This window comes from Halictus rubicundus, chromosome 10 (assembly GCF_050948215.1).
Source record: "Halictus rubicundus isolate RS-2024b chromosome 10, iyHalRubi1_principal, whole genome shotgun sequence".
Lineage (NCBI taxonomy): Eukaryota > Metazoa > Arthropoda > Insecta > Hymenoptera > Halictidae > Halictus > Halictus rubicundus.
In genome coordinates, this window is record NC_135158.1 from 15,660,182 (window position 1) to 15,679,399 (window position 19,218).

The 19,218-nt window shown below is 46.2% G+C and overlaps 2 protein-coding genes across 4 annotated transcripts in view; one reads left to right on the forward strand and one right to left on the reverse strand.

The window, feature by feature from the left end:
• Tsf1 (transferrin 1) overlaps positions 1-19,218 on the reverse strand; it is a 229,567-nt gene that overhangs the window by 135,539 nt on the left and 74,810 nt on the right. The gene's annotated exons all lie outside the window — the stretch shown is intronic.
• Positions 2,662-17,338, forward strand: Lov (BTB/POZ domain-containing jim lovell protein). Of its 3 annotated transcripts, none has more exons than XM_076794127.1 (3): positions 2,662-2,770; positions 12,056-12,416; positions 15,194-17,338. In XM_076794127.1, the coding sequence occupies exons 2-3, from the start codon at positions 12,226-12,228 to the stop codon at positions 17,199-17,201; spliced, it is 2,199 nt and encodes a 732-aa protein (XP_076650242.1). In that variant the 5' UTR covers positions 2,662-2,770; positions 12,056-12,225; the 3' UTR covers positions 17,202-17,338. The 3 variants fall into 3 exon arrangements, with proteins under 3 accessions (XP_076650242.1, XP_076650244.1, XP_076650245.1); XM_076794129.1 differs by lacking the exon at positions 2,662-2,770 and adding an exon at positions 6,517-6,557; XM_076794130.1 differs by lacking the exon at positions 2,662-2,770 and adding an exon at positions 7,352-7,596.

Sequence of the window (19,218 nt, forward strand, 5' to 3'; positions counted from 1 at the left end):
CGTATGAAAATATAATAATATAGTCAAGATTAAATTAATATAAAAATTATTTACTTGGCATGTGCTTTTCAAAATGGCGCACGCGTTTAATGAATTATAACACGACGATAAGTGCATGTTCTCCTTTGCGTTCATAAGTGTTTAAACTACTACAGTTTGTTATAATTACAAATATTACTTTCTGTCAGGATTCCCATAAGATTCTTTTGGGGAATTTTGTGATTTGAACGCCTCGCATGAGGCAAGACGGAAACCTATCAATTACGCTCACACACGAAATGTTAATATATTTATTGTTCTGATGTCATAATATTGCAATTTACATTTTCTTCTATTTACCGTAAAGAACTAGATGAAGCTCAGCATAATTAATTACCGGCGAATATGAATACATTGCATGAAATGCAATATTATTTAGCATTTGAATATAAATATTTATAAAGTCATAAAAACGAAGAAGGAACGCCCCGTAATTAAATTAATTAATGAACTAAGTTTCTACTAGTGACATTGCGCTGGTAATGGTGAAGTTATTTAATAATTCAAATTATGGACAGGTTCTCGCTCATCGATACGCTAGAATACTTAATCCTTTTTCACCTCATGTCAGCGTAAACTGAATTAACTAGATGGAAATTTGCAAGGCAAAAATAATTTTAAACTCTGAAAGAATTCTATTTTCCGTCAATATCTCCTCGATTGAAAGTTAAGAATTTTGATTAAGTATCGTTTGATCAAGATACTCCAGCCTAACATATTATAATCATTAAAACCGTTTAGAGAATCTAAAAATACTATTGTATTATTTTTAACTGCTCAAAAGTATTTAAAAAAGAAAAGAATACCTACAGGGCTCCTATATCCTTTCAGTAATGAAAGATGACGTTGAATGCCACACTAATCCCCATAAAACTAACACAAAACAACAATTAAACAATTAATTTAATAATGGGATAATGGAAAATAGATAACAGAAGACAAAGTTTATTATCGGTAGATTGCGGATTTTATGCATTTATGACAAAAATGGGTGGCTATAATCCCAAACAATAGGAACCTTGAAAGAATTGAACAATACCGACACATTGCCTACAACTTGAGAAAAATAGTTTAGTCTCTGCATCTTGCAATCGATGTAAACAATCTTTATGTTGTACAAAAATCTGCTAATTACAAGAATCACATGTGCGACCTTACGTCTCGCATCTCCCAACGAAAGTTGTTTCACTTAATAGATAGCAATAAAAATTGACTTTCAAATTCGACAAAAAGTAGTGGCAAGATGGGCGTGGCAGTAAAAATGTGAACGCGGACAAATTTGATTTCGCCTAAAAGTGGAAAAATAAATTTGAGAAAGCATTAGATACAATCAAAAATTTCTGTTACGAGCCAATGGTAATAAACGTTTGGCAACGATCGTTCCCTTCCAACCGAAAGAAACGGTACCGCAAAAGTCCAGAGCTCGTCGAAGAAACGATCTATCCAGGCAGGGTAGTAAATCCCGGGGATCTAGCGGTGCCTCGATTACAAATCCTTCGGCAAGCGTGAAACACGCCGGAACACAGCCCGTGCCGAGGGAAGTGGCCAGTCGGTCGTCGTCGGAGGGGCTCGCAGGTTAACGAGCAGGTGTATTTCTGCCGAAGGCGTTGATATTTGGGGCAGGAAGAAGGCAACGAAGGCTACCGGACCTCCGCTAGGTAGAGAATCCGCAGGTATGTGCGCGAGGGGTGTCTCGAGAGCGTGGGCAAAACGGTGTGTCTAATCGGCTAGGAGGACGGTAAACATTCGACGGTAGCGTGGGTGCACGTTGCGAGGGAAGACGGAAGCGAGGCGAGACGAGGCGAGGCGAGGCGAGGCGAGGCGAGGCGAGGCAAGAGGCAAGAGGCAAGGTAAGGGACACACCGTACATGTTGAATCGGCGTAACGCGTTCGACGGGCCACCGGAAGGACGGCGTATGGCGGAGAAGCGAAAAGATTGAACAGGACAAGAGAGGAGAAGGAGGGTCCGATGGGCTGGTACCCACCCAGTTGGAGGTGGCACAAGGAGGTGGGACTCTTCGCCTCGTTCTCCACTTTCAGTGGCAAGTCCGAAGAGGCAGTCACAACGCGACTGCTCTAAGAGCCAGGCCGCCCGCCGCCACTCGACCGCACACCTGTTTCGGATCGTGCATCTACGTGCTCACCCGCGCACACGTGCACACACACACACATACCTGTCCGAGGTGCATTCACACCGAGCCGTGGTTGACAAGTCGACGCGTCCACCACCTGCGGAATTCCACGCGTGCGACACCGACGCCGGCACGCGTTCGCCGACCTGTGATAAAACGCTACCTGGACAAGAACCTGGTCAATGATCGATCAGGCCTGCAACGGTGCACTCTCTCTCGTATGTGCCGGGACGGTGATTCATTTAAACGGATCCGAGGGACGAAGAACGTTTGTTGTGACTCGTGTGCCGCCTGTAACAGCTGTCGGAGTCCACGTGTGCCAGCTAGGACGCTGTGATCCGCGACCGGGCCCATAAGCCCGAGATATTGCTCCGCGAGATTCTTTTTTCACACGAAGTACATTCCGTAACAGTGGTATTGTGTGATGTCCCGGGGGATCGAGAGATCGTTACGATGTGCCAACCGGCTCGTTTACGCCGGAATTCCACGTGTGCCCGGACAGATTATAGTGGTGTTCTGTGCTGAAGAGAAATTTTCGGGATAGTGTGGCTGAGACACCGTTTCGGAACCGTACCGAAGAACGTTAGCTGCCCTTCACGGTACGTTTCGGGTCTTGAACCTTCGATCATATTTTACTTGCGATTTTTCTATTGTTAGCTACGTCGATCACGATCACGATTCTTTGTGTCGCTGTGGAAAGAGTTTTCGAGTATTCGCGTAGGATAATTGTGTCGCCGTGTAAGCTTCGGTTTCTCGTAAATTTTAACGTGTACGGAAAAACGTTCTTGGACGTTGCTTTTCGAAGTAATTGCGAGACTTTTGTCAGTGATTGTTAATGCTCGAGATACGGAGTAATTTAACGCGACGTTTATGTAATTACACGGAGGTTTATAGATTTTCCTCGTTTGCGCAGTCTTGTGCGTTGAAAAATATTCGCGGAAACGCGTTTTCTATTGTCGCCAAACTACGCAATCATTCGCCTGAACGATATTTATACCATATAATGTTTATTAAAAGTGCAAGGAATGCGCGGCGGTGCCTCAAGTATGTGAATAAAACTCGCGATAATAGTATTTATCTGTGCAATTCTTTGAACATTTAAAATGGAAAATATACGTTGTCTGAAACATGGCTAGAAAAGTTTTGCAAGCATTAATAATTGGTTATAAAACGTAACAATTAACCGCGGTATTTAAGAGATTCGTCATCGCGTCTGCAACTTTTGTTTAAACGGATTGTTTCAAACCTTTGCGTTCGTAATAAGTGACGGAGAATCTCTTCCGTTAATAGTTATTATTTTTTTCTGTTCGACAAGTGACGCATGTTCGAACAATTATTGCCGAAAAATCGGTAAATATTATTTTACTCTCGGGTGAAAGGATTTGTTTGGATAAAGCTACAAACGTTTTATTTGAATCGTAATTTTTCAATAGTCGATGTACGTAATTATAAACAGTGGATCTTTGTGCAAATTGCCATTTTTATAAGTAATCTGATTGACTTTACAATAAGGGAAACATTTCTTTCATTCTCTAAAAGAGTTTTTTTTCTGTAATGTTTCGCGTCGTATTTGTGGTGAAAATAATATAAAAAATATTTTGTTGGTATACACGTTTTGTTGTATTCTAGAAATTTGAATACGCTACACGTAAATAAAAATTTGCAAGTTAGTCGTTTGTGTTAGGTCCAATAAGTTGATTTCAAAGAAGTGAGTTCAAAAATATGTAATAAACATTGACGCGTAAAAAGTGCATCTAGCCATAGTTACTATGAAATCGTCAAAAACATTCGCTTTGCGAGGATTAAATATTAATAATTAAATGAAGCATCAATCTGTTTATTTTTATTTAAGATAGAATTTGATTTAGCCTACTGCTTAGTATAGAATATCGATCGAAATCGACAGGAAAAAGAACAGAAAACATACTCTAAAAGTTTAATACTGAAAATGAAGGGTCCCGAATATTGTTCAAAGATCTTTGCAACTATTACTCCTAAGCGGGTTATAATAGGCAATTTTAAATTTGTTTATCTTACTATTACTAGTCTCTTCCCTAGTTACCATCATAAAGGGGTTTTTGCAAAGAATTACTACATAAATTTATTTATTTGCGGGTACGTTACGGTAAAGGTCACGTCAAATATCAATAAATGCACCCTTTTTAATCGCTATAAAAAATCAATGCTATATCCTAATGTCTTGTTTGTTATAATTAGACTGAAAAAAGAACATTAATTTCATCTGTTGCGAGGTACTAGAGGCAAATAACAATTTGTTTTTTTCTTCAATTATTTTGACAAATTGGCGGTAATGTGTCGACATGCATAAATTATTTTAATCTTTCCGCTGATTTATATTTCACTTACTCGTTTTCCTCATAAATGCATAAAATCCACTTATAGCCATACATGTATTGGAATTTTTTAAACGAAATAAATAGTAATGCAATTGATTCTTTCGTCGAAGAACTCCAAAGTCAGTAGCCACGATCGCCTCGATTAGGGTTGTTGCGGCAGTAAGGGTCGAACAACAACAGTCAAAATAACAGTTTCATTATCAGTCCTTGATTAATCATTGCTAGCATTGCGGATTTTATGCATTTATGCTGGCGAACAAAAACAGTAAAAAATTGAGAAGAATTTCTAAACATCCATATACTACTTCCGGCTTGTTAAAATGATCAAAGCAAGAACAAAAAATTCTATCTAGCTCCTTCAGCTATAGAAATAGACTAAAATAAAAGGCATAATTTTACGAGTCATGACTAGACCGCGGATGTTTATGCAGAATAAAATTTCTTCTTCTTTCGATTAATTTATTAAGCTGAAACCTTAAATCTTTTTAATACGTCCACTGTATTAAATTGTGCTTACCCATTTTCGCCAGAAATGCATAAAATCCGCAATCCAGTCGTGCCAAAACAGGGTGACAATCGTATCTACATAACAGGGAAGTTTCGTATTGTAGGGTCGAAACTACTCGCACAGGCTCGAGATTTCGTCTAAAAATTCCACACATAGTAATCCGGAGCGTATTAATCCTCGCGTGGCACACAATTACGGACACGTGACACTTAATATTCGTGTGAGTCCTGCTCACGGGGGAAGGACGGCTCCGAGACTTTCGGGCCGTGCTTGCAGTTTATCGCGTCGCGAAGTCTACGAGACGCAATAGTGTTCGGCGAGCGCCACATGAACGCACACGAGCGCACACTCGCGGCAGCATAAGGGAGAGCCTCGCGTGTAGGTGTGACGCGAAGGGGAAGGAAACTATCTACAGTTCCTACTTTCCTATGGTGTCCCGTTGCGATCTGCGATCGTTCGAACGGTCCTGAACTTGGAATTCACCCTCTCTCGATGCCACCTCCGTCGGTGGCCTTGACTCCTCATCTTCCTCGAAATCTTACCGACTCTCGGCTTCGTATTTATCTTCCCCGGTCAGCGATCGACCGACGAACTTCGTCCGAGCTTCGGGCCAAACGCACACACCTTCGCTCTAGATCATCTTCTTTTTTTCCCCGTGCGCGATGGTCGATCTCTCGGAAAATCGTCGCAACGAAGAAACAGAGGATAGACGCAAACAAACAAAAATCGGCAAAGACTACTTCCGCTTCAAAATCGCGAGCTCTCTTCGAGAAAAGTATGCGTGTTGCCCGAAGCGGGGGTGGACTAAAAATCCGCAAAAAAATAAGGGTGAAACCGGGCTACGGTATCAGGATAATCCACACACGCGTGGAATCCCCCCACCACCCCCGGAGCCCCCGCCCCATCGGGGTGTGCATGTCGTACTTTTCTTATCGGTTACATCGGTTCGCGGATAAGCGCGTGGATTCGTGTCGGGCGGCCGGGGGGTGTAGGAGGGGCGGGGGGAAAGGGGCACGGAGAAAACGTCCGGGGGTAGGAAACGCGAGTTAGGGCAACAAGAAGGAACGCGTCTCTCGTGGAACAGTAGGTTTCCCTTGAAGTAGAAAGGAAGGAAAGGGGTAGTTGGCGGTCCGCGAATGTTAGAGCGGCAGGACACACGCCAGAGGTGCCGAGAGGTGGTGGTAGGGTTCCTGCGCGCGGGGCGGTAAAGTGACGAAGAGGAGGCGGTGGTGGAGGGTAGCGGGGTGAGCGGGGCGGGGGAAGGGGGGGAGCAGGAGGGATAGACGGAAGAAAGGGGAGGAGGCCGCCGAGGTAAGAGAGAGGGAGGTTGGTTAGTTAGTGCGCGAGCAAGTGAGTGGCGTGTATCGTATAGGAAAAGAGACGACATCGTCCCGAGAGGGAGGGAGAAGTTTAAGGAGCGAGAGGGGCGGGGATCTTAGGAGGGGCGCCTAACGTCACGGCGCATTCACTCACCGGCCGTCGCCGACGCCGCTGTGCCGCACACGCAATCCACACGATACGGTCAGTTTTCTCTTGCAAAGTTTCTTCGATTTCTTTTTTCGTTCCCGGTGACACCTGATGTTCTCCTCCGTTCGGTGATCATTTCGACGCTCGGTTCGTTCCGTTCTCTTGTTTTTTATTATTTTTTTTTTTCTCCACGTTGCCTTCGATATTTTCTGATCGACGATCGATCGAGAGATCGGGTCCGCTTCATCGGAAACGATCCGTGCCCGAAAGTGTTCGCCAAACGGAACGATTCATCATCCCCGCCGCCGGCTGATAACTGGTACCCGAAGTGATATCGCGTATATTGTATAGTGGATACGCGGGCACACACACGCACACGCGCACGGGGTGTGCCCCGGGAATCGCGAACCAATCCGATTCTTCTGTGAACACGTTTGTGCTTTTATCGAGAAGACGGTTGGTGACAGTGAGGAATCAGCTGATCGTTTAGGGGCGCCACGCTCTCTTATCCTTTCTCTCTCTCTCTCTCTCTCTCTCTCTCACTCACTCTATCACGCGCGCATTCCTCTCTGTCTATCCTTCGGCGACGTCTTCTCTTCCCCTAAGATACACACCGCTACACACGGCAGCCACCACGCGGTCCGCCGGCTGTGTTTAGCTTTCCCGCCAACGAACGATCCGCGCTCCAGTCGCGCGTTCCCCTGTCGGAGCAACGTATAAAAGTCACCTTGCCGATCTCCTCATGTTGTAGACGACACATGAGTAGACAAAACGCGACAGTGCCTGGGAGAGTTCGCTCCGCAATGGAGTGAGAGAAGACGAGCTGGTTGCCCGCCAACGAACCGCGATGCCATTCGCCAGGACCATCCAAGTGCCATGTGTGTTTTAACCGGTTCGTCTTAAGTTATTTCGTGTGCAAAAAAATGGACTGTGATCTTGTTCGTCCCTAGATGAAATCTGCTTGTGAACCCTGCGACCAATGTGACACCGTATGTTCCGCAAACTATCGTTCGCCACCGGTTCGCCGGAAACCACCGTGTGTATGCCGAAAACGGGACGCGAGGTAACGAATTGTGATCGTCGACGGGATCTGGTTCGTATTGAAATTATTCAAAACTTATCAGAAACAACATCGTTACATGTGAAGTCGGATCGGAGACGTTCGATATCGTTACTAATTTGTCGGTTCTTGATCATCGGGAGTGTAGAGACGATTTTGCACAGACCTCTGTGCTGTGATCAGCCGCGCGTAATTAACGTGCGTGTTCGAATCCCGCTCCCGGGTGAAAACGAGTTCGCCATCGTTACGGAAAGACGAGAAAAGACGTTAACGTAGAGGGTATATGTACATGCACGGTTTTCTAGACATTCGTACGCGTTTTTATTCGTTTTTTCGAACACGTGCAAGCTCGACAACAAAGTTGCGACGAGTTTTCGACAGGCGCACAGTGACGTAGCACGGTCTCGCGAAGCCTGAGGATCCGTTTGACCCTCCGCGAACGAACCCTGGAACAACTTTTTTTTGTTTTTTTTTCTGTCTCTTTTACCGGCGTAGTTTTTATCTCGTCGAAGCCGCGGTTCGTGTCTATGAATAAATTCACCGGTTAAATTTTTCACGTTGCGCTCGACGTTTGCTCGTTTCTCCCGCCGTACGTACGCGCGATGTTGTGTTTTCGTTGGTCATCTTCTTTCGTTGACTTCGATCGCCGGACGATTTTCGTGTACCGCAAATCCGTGAAAATTCGTTAAATCGAGGCTCGTTCGAGGCGCGCTGTTTACACCCCGTACACGACCCCGACCCGCGATCCTGGAGGAATTCAAGTTACGGGTCGAGTTTTATTGACGAATCGATGGGAGAGACGCACATTGTTTCGAAAGACAGTGGCGTAAATCGTAAACATTGTCAGAGTACGCGCGAAATAAGAAAGTTCGCGCGCGCGTTCCGCGAATCATCTTCCCGTAAGTTGCTATGATCTTGACTGTGCGTGCGAAATTCGTAACGTTTGCCCGGACATCGGCCGAACATTTTTGCAATAACGTTTCATGATTTCTTTGCAATTTTTACGCGAGATTTAGCAACATTTCTTGATCCTTCGGGCGAGAAGATGAACGTAGAAATTTTTATATTTTGATGGTTACTGGTGCGTAAACTTATCTAGTGAACAATAACAAACATAGAAATATGCGAATTCGATTGCCGCGATCATCTAAGTTAAAACTAGTTTCGTTTAAACTGTTAAAATATGCAGCAATTTTAATAGTAACGGCTCTTGTGAGGAATAGTATTTATCCGACCGGTGACTTCAATGCTACACTATGACGTACAAATATTTCCAAAATTGAAATCGGTAGGCATAGAGACAATTAGAGAACCTAAATTGACATTCTTTGCTTTCAAACGTGTGGCGTACTTGTGATCTGTACACCGTAAACTTCTGTAGAGATTCACACATACAAAACATTAGAATTAACTGTTACTCGAATGAATCAGCGTACGGATACGTTAATAATTATTTTGTTTTCGCTAACAAATTTTGTTGGCTACAAAATGTAATAAAACTGTGCACTGATAATCTACGTAACAGATAAAAGTAATTCATAGTCAATCAGTTGATAACAGTTCCGGTGGCAAAGTAAACAAAATCTAAGATTCATTTCTACCTTCATATTGTCTGAACGAACACATAATTTCAAATCGTAGTGTTAACATTTGTAAAGTATTACGATCGTAAACATCTTGATGAATTTGGAGTATATTGAACAATTTGAAGTGACTAAAGTTTCTAATTTACTAAGCCGAGTAACAAATACGGGTAACAAATGTATCGCAAAATATCTTACAGTTTAAAACTTTTAGTCTGTCTTAGTTTTAGTAGTCAACGAAAATCACATTTTAAGAAAGAAACAGAACAGATTTGTTGGAAATATTTTAACAAATAACCACGTCAGAATTGTACGAAAATCATTCGATAAAGTATTCACTTTTCTGTAGGATTTCTATTAACAATTATCTCGTTGCATCCCGCGTCCTGAGCTTGAAAAAGTATTTTTCACAAATTCCGGAACAGCGGGAGACAATTAATGAAAAACATCGTGTGTCGCAACGCGGATTGCAAAACTTTTCTGTCACTGCGGATTTTTCGTTCTGAATTTCCCGACAACAATAATCGATAGCTTCATTTCCACGACGAGAAAAATATTACGAAATATTTCATATGTAGACTAAATACCGAAAAATTTATAAGTACCGGGCTGATATAAAATTTAAATTTATTGCTAAATTAATAGTCGCCTTCGCAGAAACTTAGAATCAATGGTATAGCAACAACGCGCGCCATTACTCTCCACGCCTCTATTGCCGCGCCATTTTTACGCTAGCAAATATTCCCGAGATGCGTCAAATCTAGATCGCATTAAAAAAAAAAGACAACAGGCTATTCACCAGTCTTCTAATATTCAAAACTTATTTTCGCGCCATTCTATAAGCTCAAGAAATAGCTGCCATGTTATATGCACACATATTTCCTAAATACCATAATCAAACACTACGATTCTCGTCGAATATATTTAAATACTCTTAATCGCGTACCGTATTACCTATCCGACGAGTTTATTCGTCAACATCCGCTCGAAGCGTATTAGGTGCGCCCCTCGGTCTCGCTCGCACCCCCATACTCCGCTAACCGTCGTACCCCGTACAATCAAGCTACTTCCAAACCTAATCGGCCTAATGAACCGTGCGCAGCAGTGGTCAAAGTGTTCGGAACCGGAGATTTGAAAAGCACAGAAAAGAATAAGACGTTCTCAATAGCCGACGATCGTGTCCTCGAGCGGGCAAATCCCGCCAAAAGCCCGTGAGTCCTTATAACCTGTCCGCTGCTAAGTAAACAAAACATTTATGCGAAAAAATCATTGCCTCTGGAACAGTTCTAAACAAATTTCATTGTATCCTAGATAAATAAACTAATTGTAGTCTGTTTGAGGGAGGGGCGGGGGGAAGAGTTCTGACATACACCGTCGGTCTTATAACTGTCCAGCAAGTGAATATCATTTAAGTGAACAATTACTTTGATTGGCCCTATAACTCGCGTTCTTTCTTCTGCAAGATCAAGTAAACGTAAACCTGGCTACGCGGAAGAGTTTAGGATGGTGTATTGGTCCGAAGTCGTGCGAACACACCGAGCTCACGTGACCCCCGAAAAACCCCGACGACACGTGCACGAAGAGCGTTCCTCGAACTCGCGGACCCCATCAGAACACCCCTGAAAAGATGTCGCTAATCGGCAACGTACTCTAAGCGACAAACACTGGTAGAAAATAATTCTATCCAATATTTTCCACACGGGACACGTTCGGAACAGATTGGACGCTCGTTGCTGTTCAATCTTGAACCATAATCAATTCTTCCCTCGATCACACAGGTTTCACTATTCAGGGTTTCGCGGGATCTCAGCCGCGTCCTTTTAGAATCGCTTTCCCGACGTTTCGCAAGCATTGCAACTAACTTCAGCAGGATCCGAAGTGTCAGTACTTCTTCTGACCCCTGATATGGCTAGCTGAAAGTATCAGTCTGTCTTTTGACCTCCGATGAGGCTAGGTAGAAGGAAGTAACTGCGTCTACAAATATTTGTGTCTCTTAACCCCTGATGAAGCTAGCTTTCTAGCTAGTGTCAGCTAATGTGTGTTCTTGACTCCTAATAAAGTTTGCGACTGGTATCTGTGTCTTCTAATCTCTGATGAAGTTTGTTAGAAGCATCAGTGTGTCTTCTACTCACCGATGATGTTAGCTGAGGGTATCGGTATACCTTCTGACAGGAGCTAGCCAAGAATGTGTCATCTGAGCCTAGATAAAAAGTATCGGTATGTGTTCTACTCGCTGATGTAGCTAGACCAGGGTATCAATTCGCTTTCTGTTCCCCGAATGAGCTAGGTAATAGTGTGTCTTCTACTCGTTGACGTAGCTAGCTGAGAGTATCAGTGTGTCTTCTACTCGCTGATGCGGCTAGCCGAGAGTATCAATCCGCTTTCTGTCCCCCGAATGAGCTAGGTAATAGTGTGTCTTCTACTCGTTGATGTAGCTAGCTGAGAGTATCAGTGTGTCTTCTACTCGCTGATGTGGCTAGCCAAGAGTATCAATCCGCTGTCTGTCCCCCGAATGAGCTAGGTAATAGTGTGTCTTCTACTCGTTGACGTAGCTAGCTGAGAGTATCAGTGTGTCTTCTACTCGCTGATGTAGCAAGCCGAGAGTATCAATCCGCTTTCTGTCCCCCGAATGAGCTAGGTAAAAGTGTGTCTTACGATCCCCGATGCGTCTAGCTAGGGTATCAGCGTACCTTCTGAACTCTGATGAAGCTAAGAGTATCAGCGCGTCTTCGGACAGCTAGTGGAGACTCGACTGGCTAGCTCGAAATGCGAGTGGGTGTTCTGGCCCCTAATGAAGCTAAGGTTCCAAAGGGACACGGTTCACACTCGGGAACCTCGGATCCCCTGATTCCTCGACGAGGTTCGAAGCCGTCAGGACGATTGACGATGTGATTTGTTTTTGTTTCCAGGAGAACGGCACCGTTCAAGATAGTGTCGAAGGGGAGACATCGTTCACGGTACGTGCGTGGCGACTCGCGTGCGTGCATGGAAAATAAAGACGACCGCAGGACCCCGAGGTACGAAGGAGCAAGAGGCGGAGCAAGGTGGCTCCGCTAACGGCACGAGCGGCGGTGAAAAAATGTCGAGCGCCGCGGACAGTCCCGATGGGATGGCTTTGCAGTCGCACTACTCCCTACGATGGAACAATCATCAGGCCCACATACTCCAGGCCTTCGAGGCGCTGCTGCACGCCGAGATACTCGTCGACGTGACCCTGGTCTGCGCCGAGACCAGCCTCAGGGCGCACAAGGTTGTCCTTAGTGCCTGCAGGTACGGAACGATCATGCTGCTTTATTGTTTCTCCATTATCGCGACGCTGTTCTTCTTCTCTCTATACGCGCGGTCCCGATTTTGGTGTCCTCTGTGCTTTCCGTGTTTCTCTCGGACCCGTGTGCTTTGCAAAACGCCGAGGATCGCGCGTTAACACCTTGACTACCGTGCCATCCTGATTTGGCTGGCGGAATCATTTGTCTGATAGACTTCACCCAAAATTCTTTACGGCGCGAAGTATACTGCAGGGGGGTTGAAAGAATTAATATCGTAAGAGTTAACCCTTTGCACTCGGCGCATTATTTTCATTGTAAAACTATGTCGAAAATTATGCTTTTTTTTAACCTCGTTGAGAAATTGTTTTATTCTGTTCTTCAACCTCTCGGGTAATCGTTTTGTTTTGTTTCTCGACGTATTTTTGATATTTTTAATTGGAAAAATTCGTTCTGGCCCTAAACGATCGGAAGAATCAGTAATTGGTTTGGACGAGGCACGAAGAATATGACGGATGCGGTTTAAGGGGAAAAAAACGGCCACCATCGCGGAATTACATTAGAAATTCTGTTCCACCATGGGAACGCTAAACTGCACACGGCAAAAACAATATTAGAAAACACCGCATGTTACAACTGGGAATATATACCACATTTTCTCAGCCTTTACTAACCGCACAACATTTACTCTAATCATTGAAACAAGTTTTGTCCAATAAATTCTGAAAATTGGCATCGAGTCTTTCAAATCGTAACGTTGGCACGTTGATGATTAAAACTAACATTAAAAATGAATATTTGTCACTGAAAATTGCCGTGAAGAAACGATATTATTTTTCAGATGAGTCGATATCATGTCCCAATCATTCTGATTTCTTATTAAGTAAAATATCGTGTAGTCATTTTATACGTTATCTATGCTGATAATTCGAAGAATATGCTCAAGTAAAAGATTCGCTCGCGTGCCTTGTACAAGAATTGTATGTTTAGTTTGTCGGAAAATCTCTGTAAAAGAAATATCACGCAATTTCAAATAGACTAACGAAAGTATTTCTGTGCATTTTAATTCGATTCTTTGAGTAGAATATAAACGTATCGCACACTTGCGACGGAAGTGACACAACTCGAACGAGCATGTTTTCCGTATGTACTTGGACGTTACTTTATTAAACAAATTCACGAACAAGAAGAATTGTGTTGCTTTCGTCACAGACGTGCGATATGTATAAAGAGTACTATGTCACTGTATTAAACGTGCACAACTTATTCATCTTTAATAGATCGATTATCATTTGGTTTTCTCTTCGGGGAAGTATTAACTGGAACAACGCGAGAGTGTAGCAACAATTTGAACGACGGACAAGGGTTAAAAGAAGTTTCTCTCCTACACAGAAAAAAGAAACAAAACTTCTTCTATTTTCTTAGCAGTCTAAATCGACCTAGGCGATATTTCTTCGTGGCTTACTGGTCAACTCTATCGAGTACACGATGTTAATTCTGCTCTTGCCACGCGAAAGTCTTGTACCGTAGAGAACTGCTACCTGGCGATCCTGCCTGGGAACGCTAAGTCTCGCTTCAGCTTTTTGCACGCGGTTTCAGTCTGTAAAGCATGCTACTCCTCTTTTGTCGACTGGTCATACTACACCGAAGAACATACACACCGGGGACCACAAATAAATGCCATTGCCGTCCGTGTCTGACGTTAGACGATTTCCATTCCGTTCAACTCCCTGACGGCGTAACGATCGCAAATAAAATATCTTCGGTGCACACGTTTCGGGCACAGTCAGACTCCCTGAAAGAAAAATTACTTTTACCGTTCAAGCAAGTTTTAAAAGACTATAAATACACGTGTAGTTGGTACGACGTCCAAACTCTTTTAATCATCGTACGGATTATATATACTCGGTTCTTGCTGTAAGTAAGGGTTGCGTGTCTGATAATAGCGGAGTAAATCAAGCGTAATTGTCTTATAAGAAGTAAAAGAACCGGGGAAGGTTAGAGTGAGAGAGAGAAAGAGAGGGATAGAGAGAGAGAGAGACGATAGTACGAAACCCGTATATGCATACTTAGGTACCGGTTGTTATACTTTCTCGTTCCGTACGATGTAACAGTTTTCGAACGATATAAATCTACCGAATGAAATTTAAGGAAACGGTGCAGTCAGCTATGATTTCGCTGACAGATTCGTGTCACCAATTACTCGGTTTCCTATCGTAGGATTTTGGGATTTTCTGCAGCTCCTGACATCAGCCACGGAATCCTCCAACTCTCCTAATCTCCGTACGTTGTTTCAAGACATCGTAGACGCCGATTGGCGTCTTCCGTTTTCCAAACGCTTTTGACAGGAGCCACTGTTTCGCATGTTTTGTGTGCGATCCTTTCGTATTGGCAACTGTTCTGGAACAAAATTATTTCATACACTTGCGACAAGAAATCGGTGCAATCAGTGCTACCTTGCAATTGAACATTTTTATTTTGCATAAAGATCCCCCCCAGTCTACTATTCATAACACTTTTGACTGTACTCATGAATTTATTTCTCTATTAACCCGTAGGCGCCACTAAAACCGAGGGAAATATTCTAGGTCATAAGAAACGTTTCGTTTTGGGGTTAAAATAGCTTCGAGTGCAAAGGGTTAATATTGTGGGATTGTAGTACGGGTCCTGTGTGGGAAACCAGTATGCCTGTGACAGCGTTGCGTCCAGAATGTGTTGATTCGAGGAATCTTGATCCGGTTCTATTGACGACCGTGTAGTAAAACGATGCGTTTACGTTTTCAGTCCGTTCTTCGAGAGGATATTCGCGGAGCACCCCTGCAAGCACCCGGTGATCGTGTTGAAGGATTTCCCGGGTCACGAAGTTGCAGCGCTGATCGACTTCATGTATCGCGGAGAGGTGCGGGTCGGTCGTGAGGAGCTCCCAGGACTGATGAGGGCTGCGGAGAGTTTGCAAGTGCGTGGATTAGCGTCGTCGGAGCCGAGGCCGGCGTCCCCGCCGGAAACGCCGACTGCCGATCTTCTTCTTGGCGAACCGTCGACGCCCGAGGGCGCCAGGCACAGTACCCCCGAGGAGGATGACAACGCGTCGGAGAGCACGGCGCCGCCATCGACGCGGGAACCAATGGCGGCCACGGCGCCCACGATCTTTCACCCAGCGAGGGATCATCGGGACAGGTTACCGCACATGAGTCACTTGAACTTTGGGATGCGCGAGCTACGGGAGAGCTGCGGATCGCCGTTGTTACCTCGACGAAAACAAGCACGTCCGCGAAGAAGATCCGGCGAACTGGTGCCGCAGGATCTGAGTCGGCCGCATCCGCCGGCGAGCCTTAGCCCACCGACGAGCGGTCTGAACCTGACCGGTCAGCAACAGTCGCAACAACACCAGCATCATCATCAGCAATCGGCGACGATCTCGCAGAACCAGCAGCATCAGCAGGAGGACATCGCGGAGAACCTCTCGATGAAGAGGTCCTTGTCGCCGAGCGGAACCGATCACCATCACATGAAGGCGGAGAGCAGCGAGGCGGCGAGCAGTCCGAGAGGATCGCCATTGACCGGCACGAGTCTGTTACACCCTGACGGTTCCCTCCAAGACATTCCGTCTGCGGCAGCAGCAGCGGCGGCGGCGGCTGCGGCAGGCTTGCCGGCTATGTCGGCATTGTCGTTGACGCCGCCGCATCATCACAGCGAGTACCTGACGAGTCTGGGCCAGCTGGCGGCCCAGTGGTTGCCAAATCATCCGCAGAGCCAACTGCCACCACCGCATCAGGGTCACCATCCGCGGGAAGGCAGTCCCCACGGGCCGAACAGGACGCACTCGTACCAGCAGGCTCAGCAACAGCAACAACAACAGCAACAAGATTCGCCGTTGACACCGAGGCGCAGTTCCGTCGCGTCGATGTTCCCATTGGACGGTGTGGCGTCTCTAGGCGGAGGACTGTTCCCTCACGCTGGTGCTCTCGACAGGGGGTCCCTTTTAGCGGATCTACACGATAGTTTTAAACCGGAAACGCTGCACGGTCTGTTCGGCGCGGCAGGACTCGGCGGTCATCATCCCGGGAAGAAGCCGAAGAAGCACAGGGGCGACGGCGATGCACCGCGCAGATGGGGAGAGCATGGCAGTCGTGGTTTACCGGTGGGAAGACCGAAAGGTCAGCACAGCGCGCCCAGAGGAGGTCCACCGAGGTCCTGGACGAACGCGGAGCTGACCGAGGCGCTTCAGCACGTGTGGAATAAGAAGATGACGACGTCGCAAGCGAGCAGAATCTTCGGTATTCCGTACAACAGCCTGCTGATGTACGTGCGAGGTAAATATGGGAAGAGTTTGAAACTCGAACAGCTTAGAAGGGATTGCACGGGCGCGACGGCCGGCGACGTCGTGATGAACTCGTTGAACAACAACGTCAAGACCGTCCAGCCGCCCACGCAAATGAGCCACCCGCTCGCAGGACTACCACCTCATCCGGGCGACGACAGTGGATTTCCTCATCATTCGTTGCTCGGAGGTAACCTACCGCAGGGTTTCTTTCCCGACTTCGCGGCTGCGGCGTTCCCCGTGCCAGTTAGTATGGTTCATTTACTACCGCCGAGCGAACAGAAGGCCTTCGATCCGACCGGGAACCCGGGTAGTGGTGGTGGTGTTGGTGGTGGTGGTGACCTGTCCACTTCGCGGAGTAGTCGAACACCGTCGCCGATCGATCATCATCATCACCATCATCACGAATCGTTGCAGCCGCAACCGCCTCAATCAGCGCCCGCGCTACTTCAACAAAACGGTTCGGATTAGAAAAAAATGTCGCTTTACTCGTGATCATAGGTACGCGCGCGGTAATATTTATTATCCTCGTTGAAGGACCACGGACACATCGGTGTCCGATCAACCAACCATCCCGTTTAACGATCCCTCGACACGTACACGAGAAACACACACACACACACACACACACACACACACACACACACGGGCACGCTTTCTCGCGGTTGGCGTTTAGCACGCGAGCAGCGAACAGACACACACACACATCTATATACGGACATACATACACACATGGCCCCGATTTTTCCGCGAGATTGTTCTCTTTTTCACAAGACTGACTATCACCGATTACAGCTCCCGGGGTAAGTTCGACGGACGTTCCGCCCTGCTCAATCCACGCTTAAGCCACGCTGTCACCGCGTTTCACTCCCCCCCCCCCACCTTTTCAATGTTTCTTTCGACTTTCTTTGTCTGTCTTTCTCCGTCAGCAAAAATATTGACGTTCGCCCCCTTTGTCCGTCGATCGCGAAACGCCAGACTCAGTCGAGCGTGCCGGCGAAATTCTCTCTCACCAGCGAGATCCGTCTCGTTTCCTTCGACCCCGGTCTTCGTCTTCTTGGTTCAAATTGGTGACCTCTCTGTGCCCCCCGGAGACAGAGCGGGGAGGTACGAAGAAGATGAAGAATGAAGAGGAGTCATCGTCTTTTCTGGTGCTCGGTTCCCTATCTCCCCTAACTCGCTACCATCATCACCACCACCCCCTGACCTTCTCACGACCCCTCTATACGCGTTAACCCTTTCCTTACGGCAGCCCGCGCCGCGAAGTGTGCACTTTCTACCGATTATAGTCGGCACCAAACACGCGTGTCGTCTCGCGGCCGTCGTCTATGGTCGGCACCCGTGAGGAAAGGGTTAAAAGTCGACGGAAAAGCCGGTAGTACCAGCACTCCGGCTAATAAAGATGCAACGAGGCGTTTCGAAGCGGAGATTTTCGCCGGCGGGCGAGACCACTCGTATCATCACTATAAATAGTTCCTGCTACAAGAGCGATTATACCAAATAGTACTGTAAAACGGCTGAGTAAACCACGACGGCTGCTGTATGGAATGGCAATTTGCTGGAAAAATGCTCACACTCCGATTGTGCTTGGGGATCGCGCGCGCGGACCGTTCGCCGTGAAAGTGACGCACGATAAGGGAGAGAGAGAGAAAGAGACGACGACGCGCTTTCTACTTCGAATCGTCCTCGTGGCCTGGTCATGTACACGAGGTACGGATCGAAAGACTTGAACAATAGCGTTTAAATATATATCTACAGATTGTTAAGATAAACCTGTTCCAAACACGCGCTCGGAGGCAGCAAGGTGACCCGCGCGCGCGCCCGCCTACACACACACACACGCACACACACATACACAGTTCGTAGACGATCGTTACCAGATTTTGACAATCAACTTGCTGACACTGTATACAGAGATTATTTACCCAGTGGCATTTCGTACCGCGAATATTCTTGTTCGCCGAGCAATACTCGTTATCATCCGACACACCGTGACGATTACAGTTGCAGTACTTCACACGCAGACCGTTGATTAAGTAAAACTCTCGTGGGATGGTCCCTGGCTGCCTTCGTGGAGCGCGTTCAAACGAGCTTCCAGTTGAATATTACTTTATACGTTTCCCAACCACGTTGACCGAGGATATTTACAGTTTACACCGATATACCTACGCAAATATACGCGTACGTCACTTTCCCGCGCGAACCGTTCCCGACGAGTCGTTTGCCTGATTGGATTCCGACACCGATAGAACGCCCGCGACAAATACATAACGAACTCTGAAATCCGCGCTGATTCGTAGAACGACGTTAAGATCGGGGAGGGGTTGGTGTTTTCTGCATTTAAAATATTATATACATAGTCACAGGCGGCAGGGTGCTCGCGCGCCACGGACTCGCCAAGATTCGCCTAATTCTCGCGACACCCTCGGGTTTCGGAAGGGGTTACGGTATCACTTCCGATGGGTCCTACGGGCTCGATCTGTAAATA

What these genes read in the sequence shown, in the direction of transcription:
- Lov (XM_076794127.1), top strand. Translation starts at nt 12,226, where the DNA reads ATGTCGAGCGCCGCGGACAGTCCCGATGGGATGGCTTTGCAGTCGCAC. An exon ending in GTTGTCCTTAGTGCCTGCAG is followed by an intron (nt 12,417 to 15,193) that starts GTACGGAACGAT and finishes TTACGTTTTCAG; the next exon opens with TCCGTTCTTCGAGAGGATAT.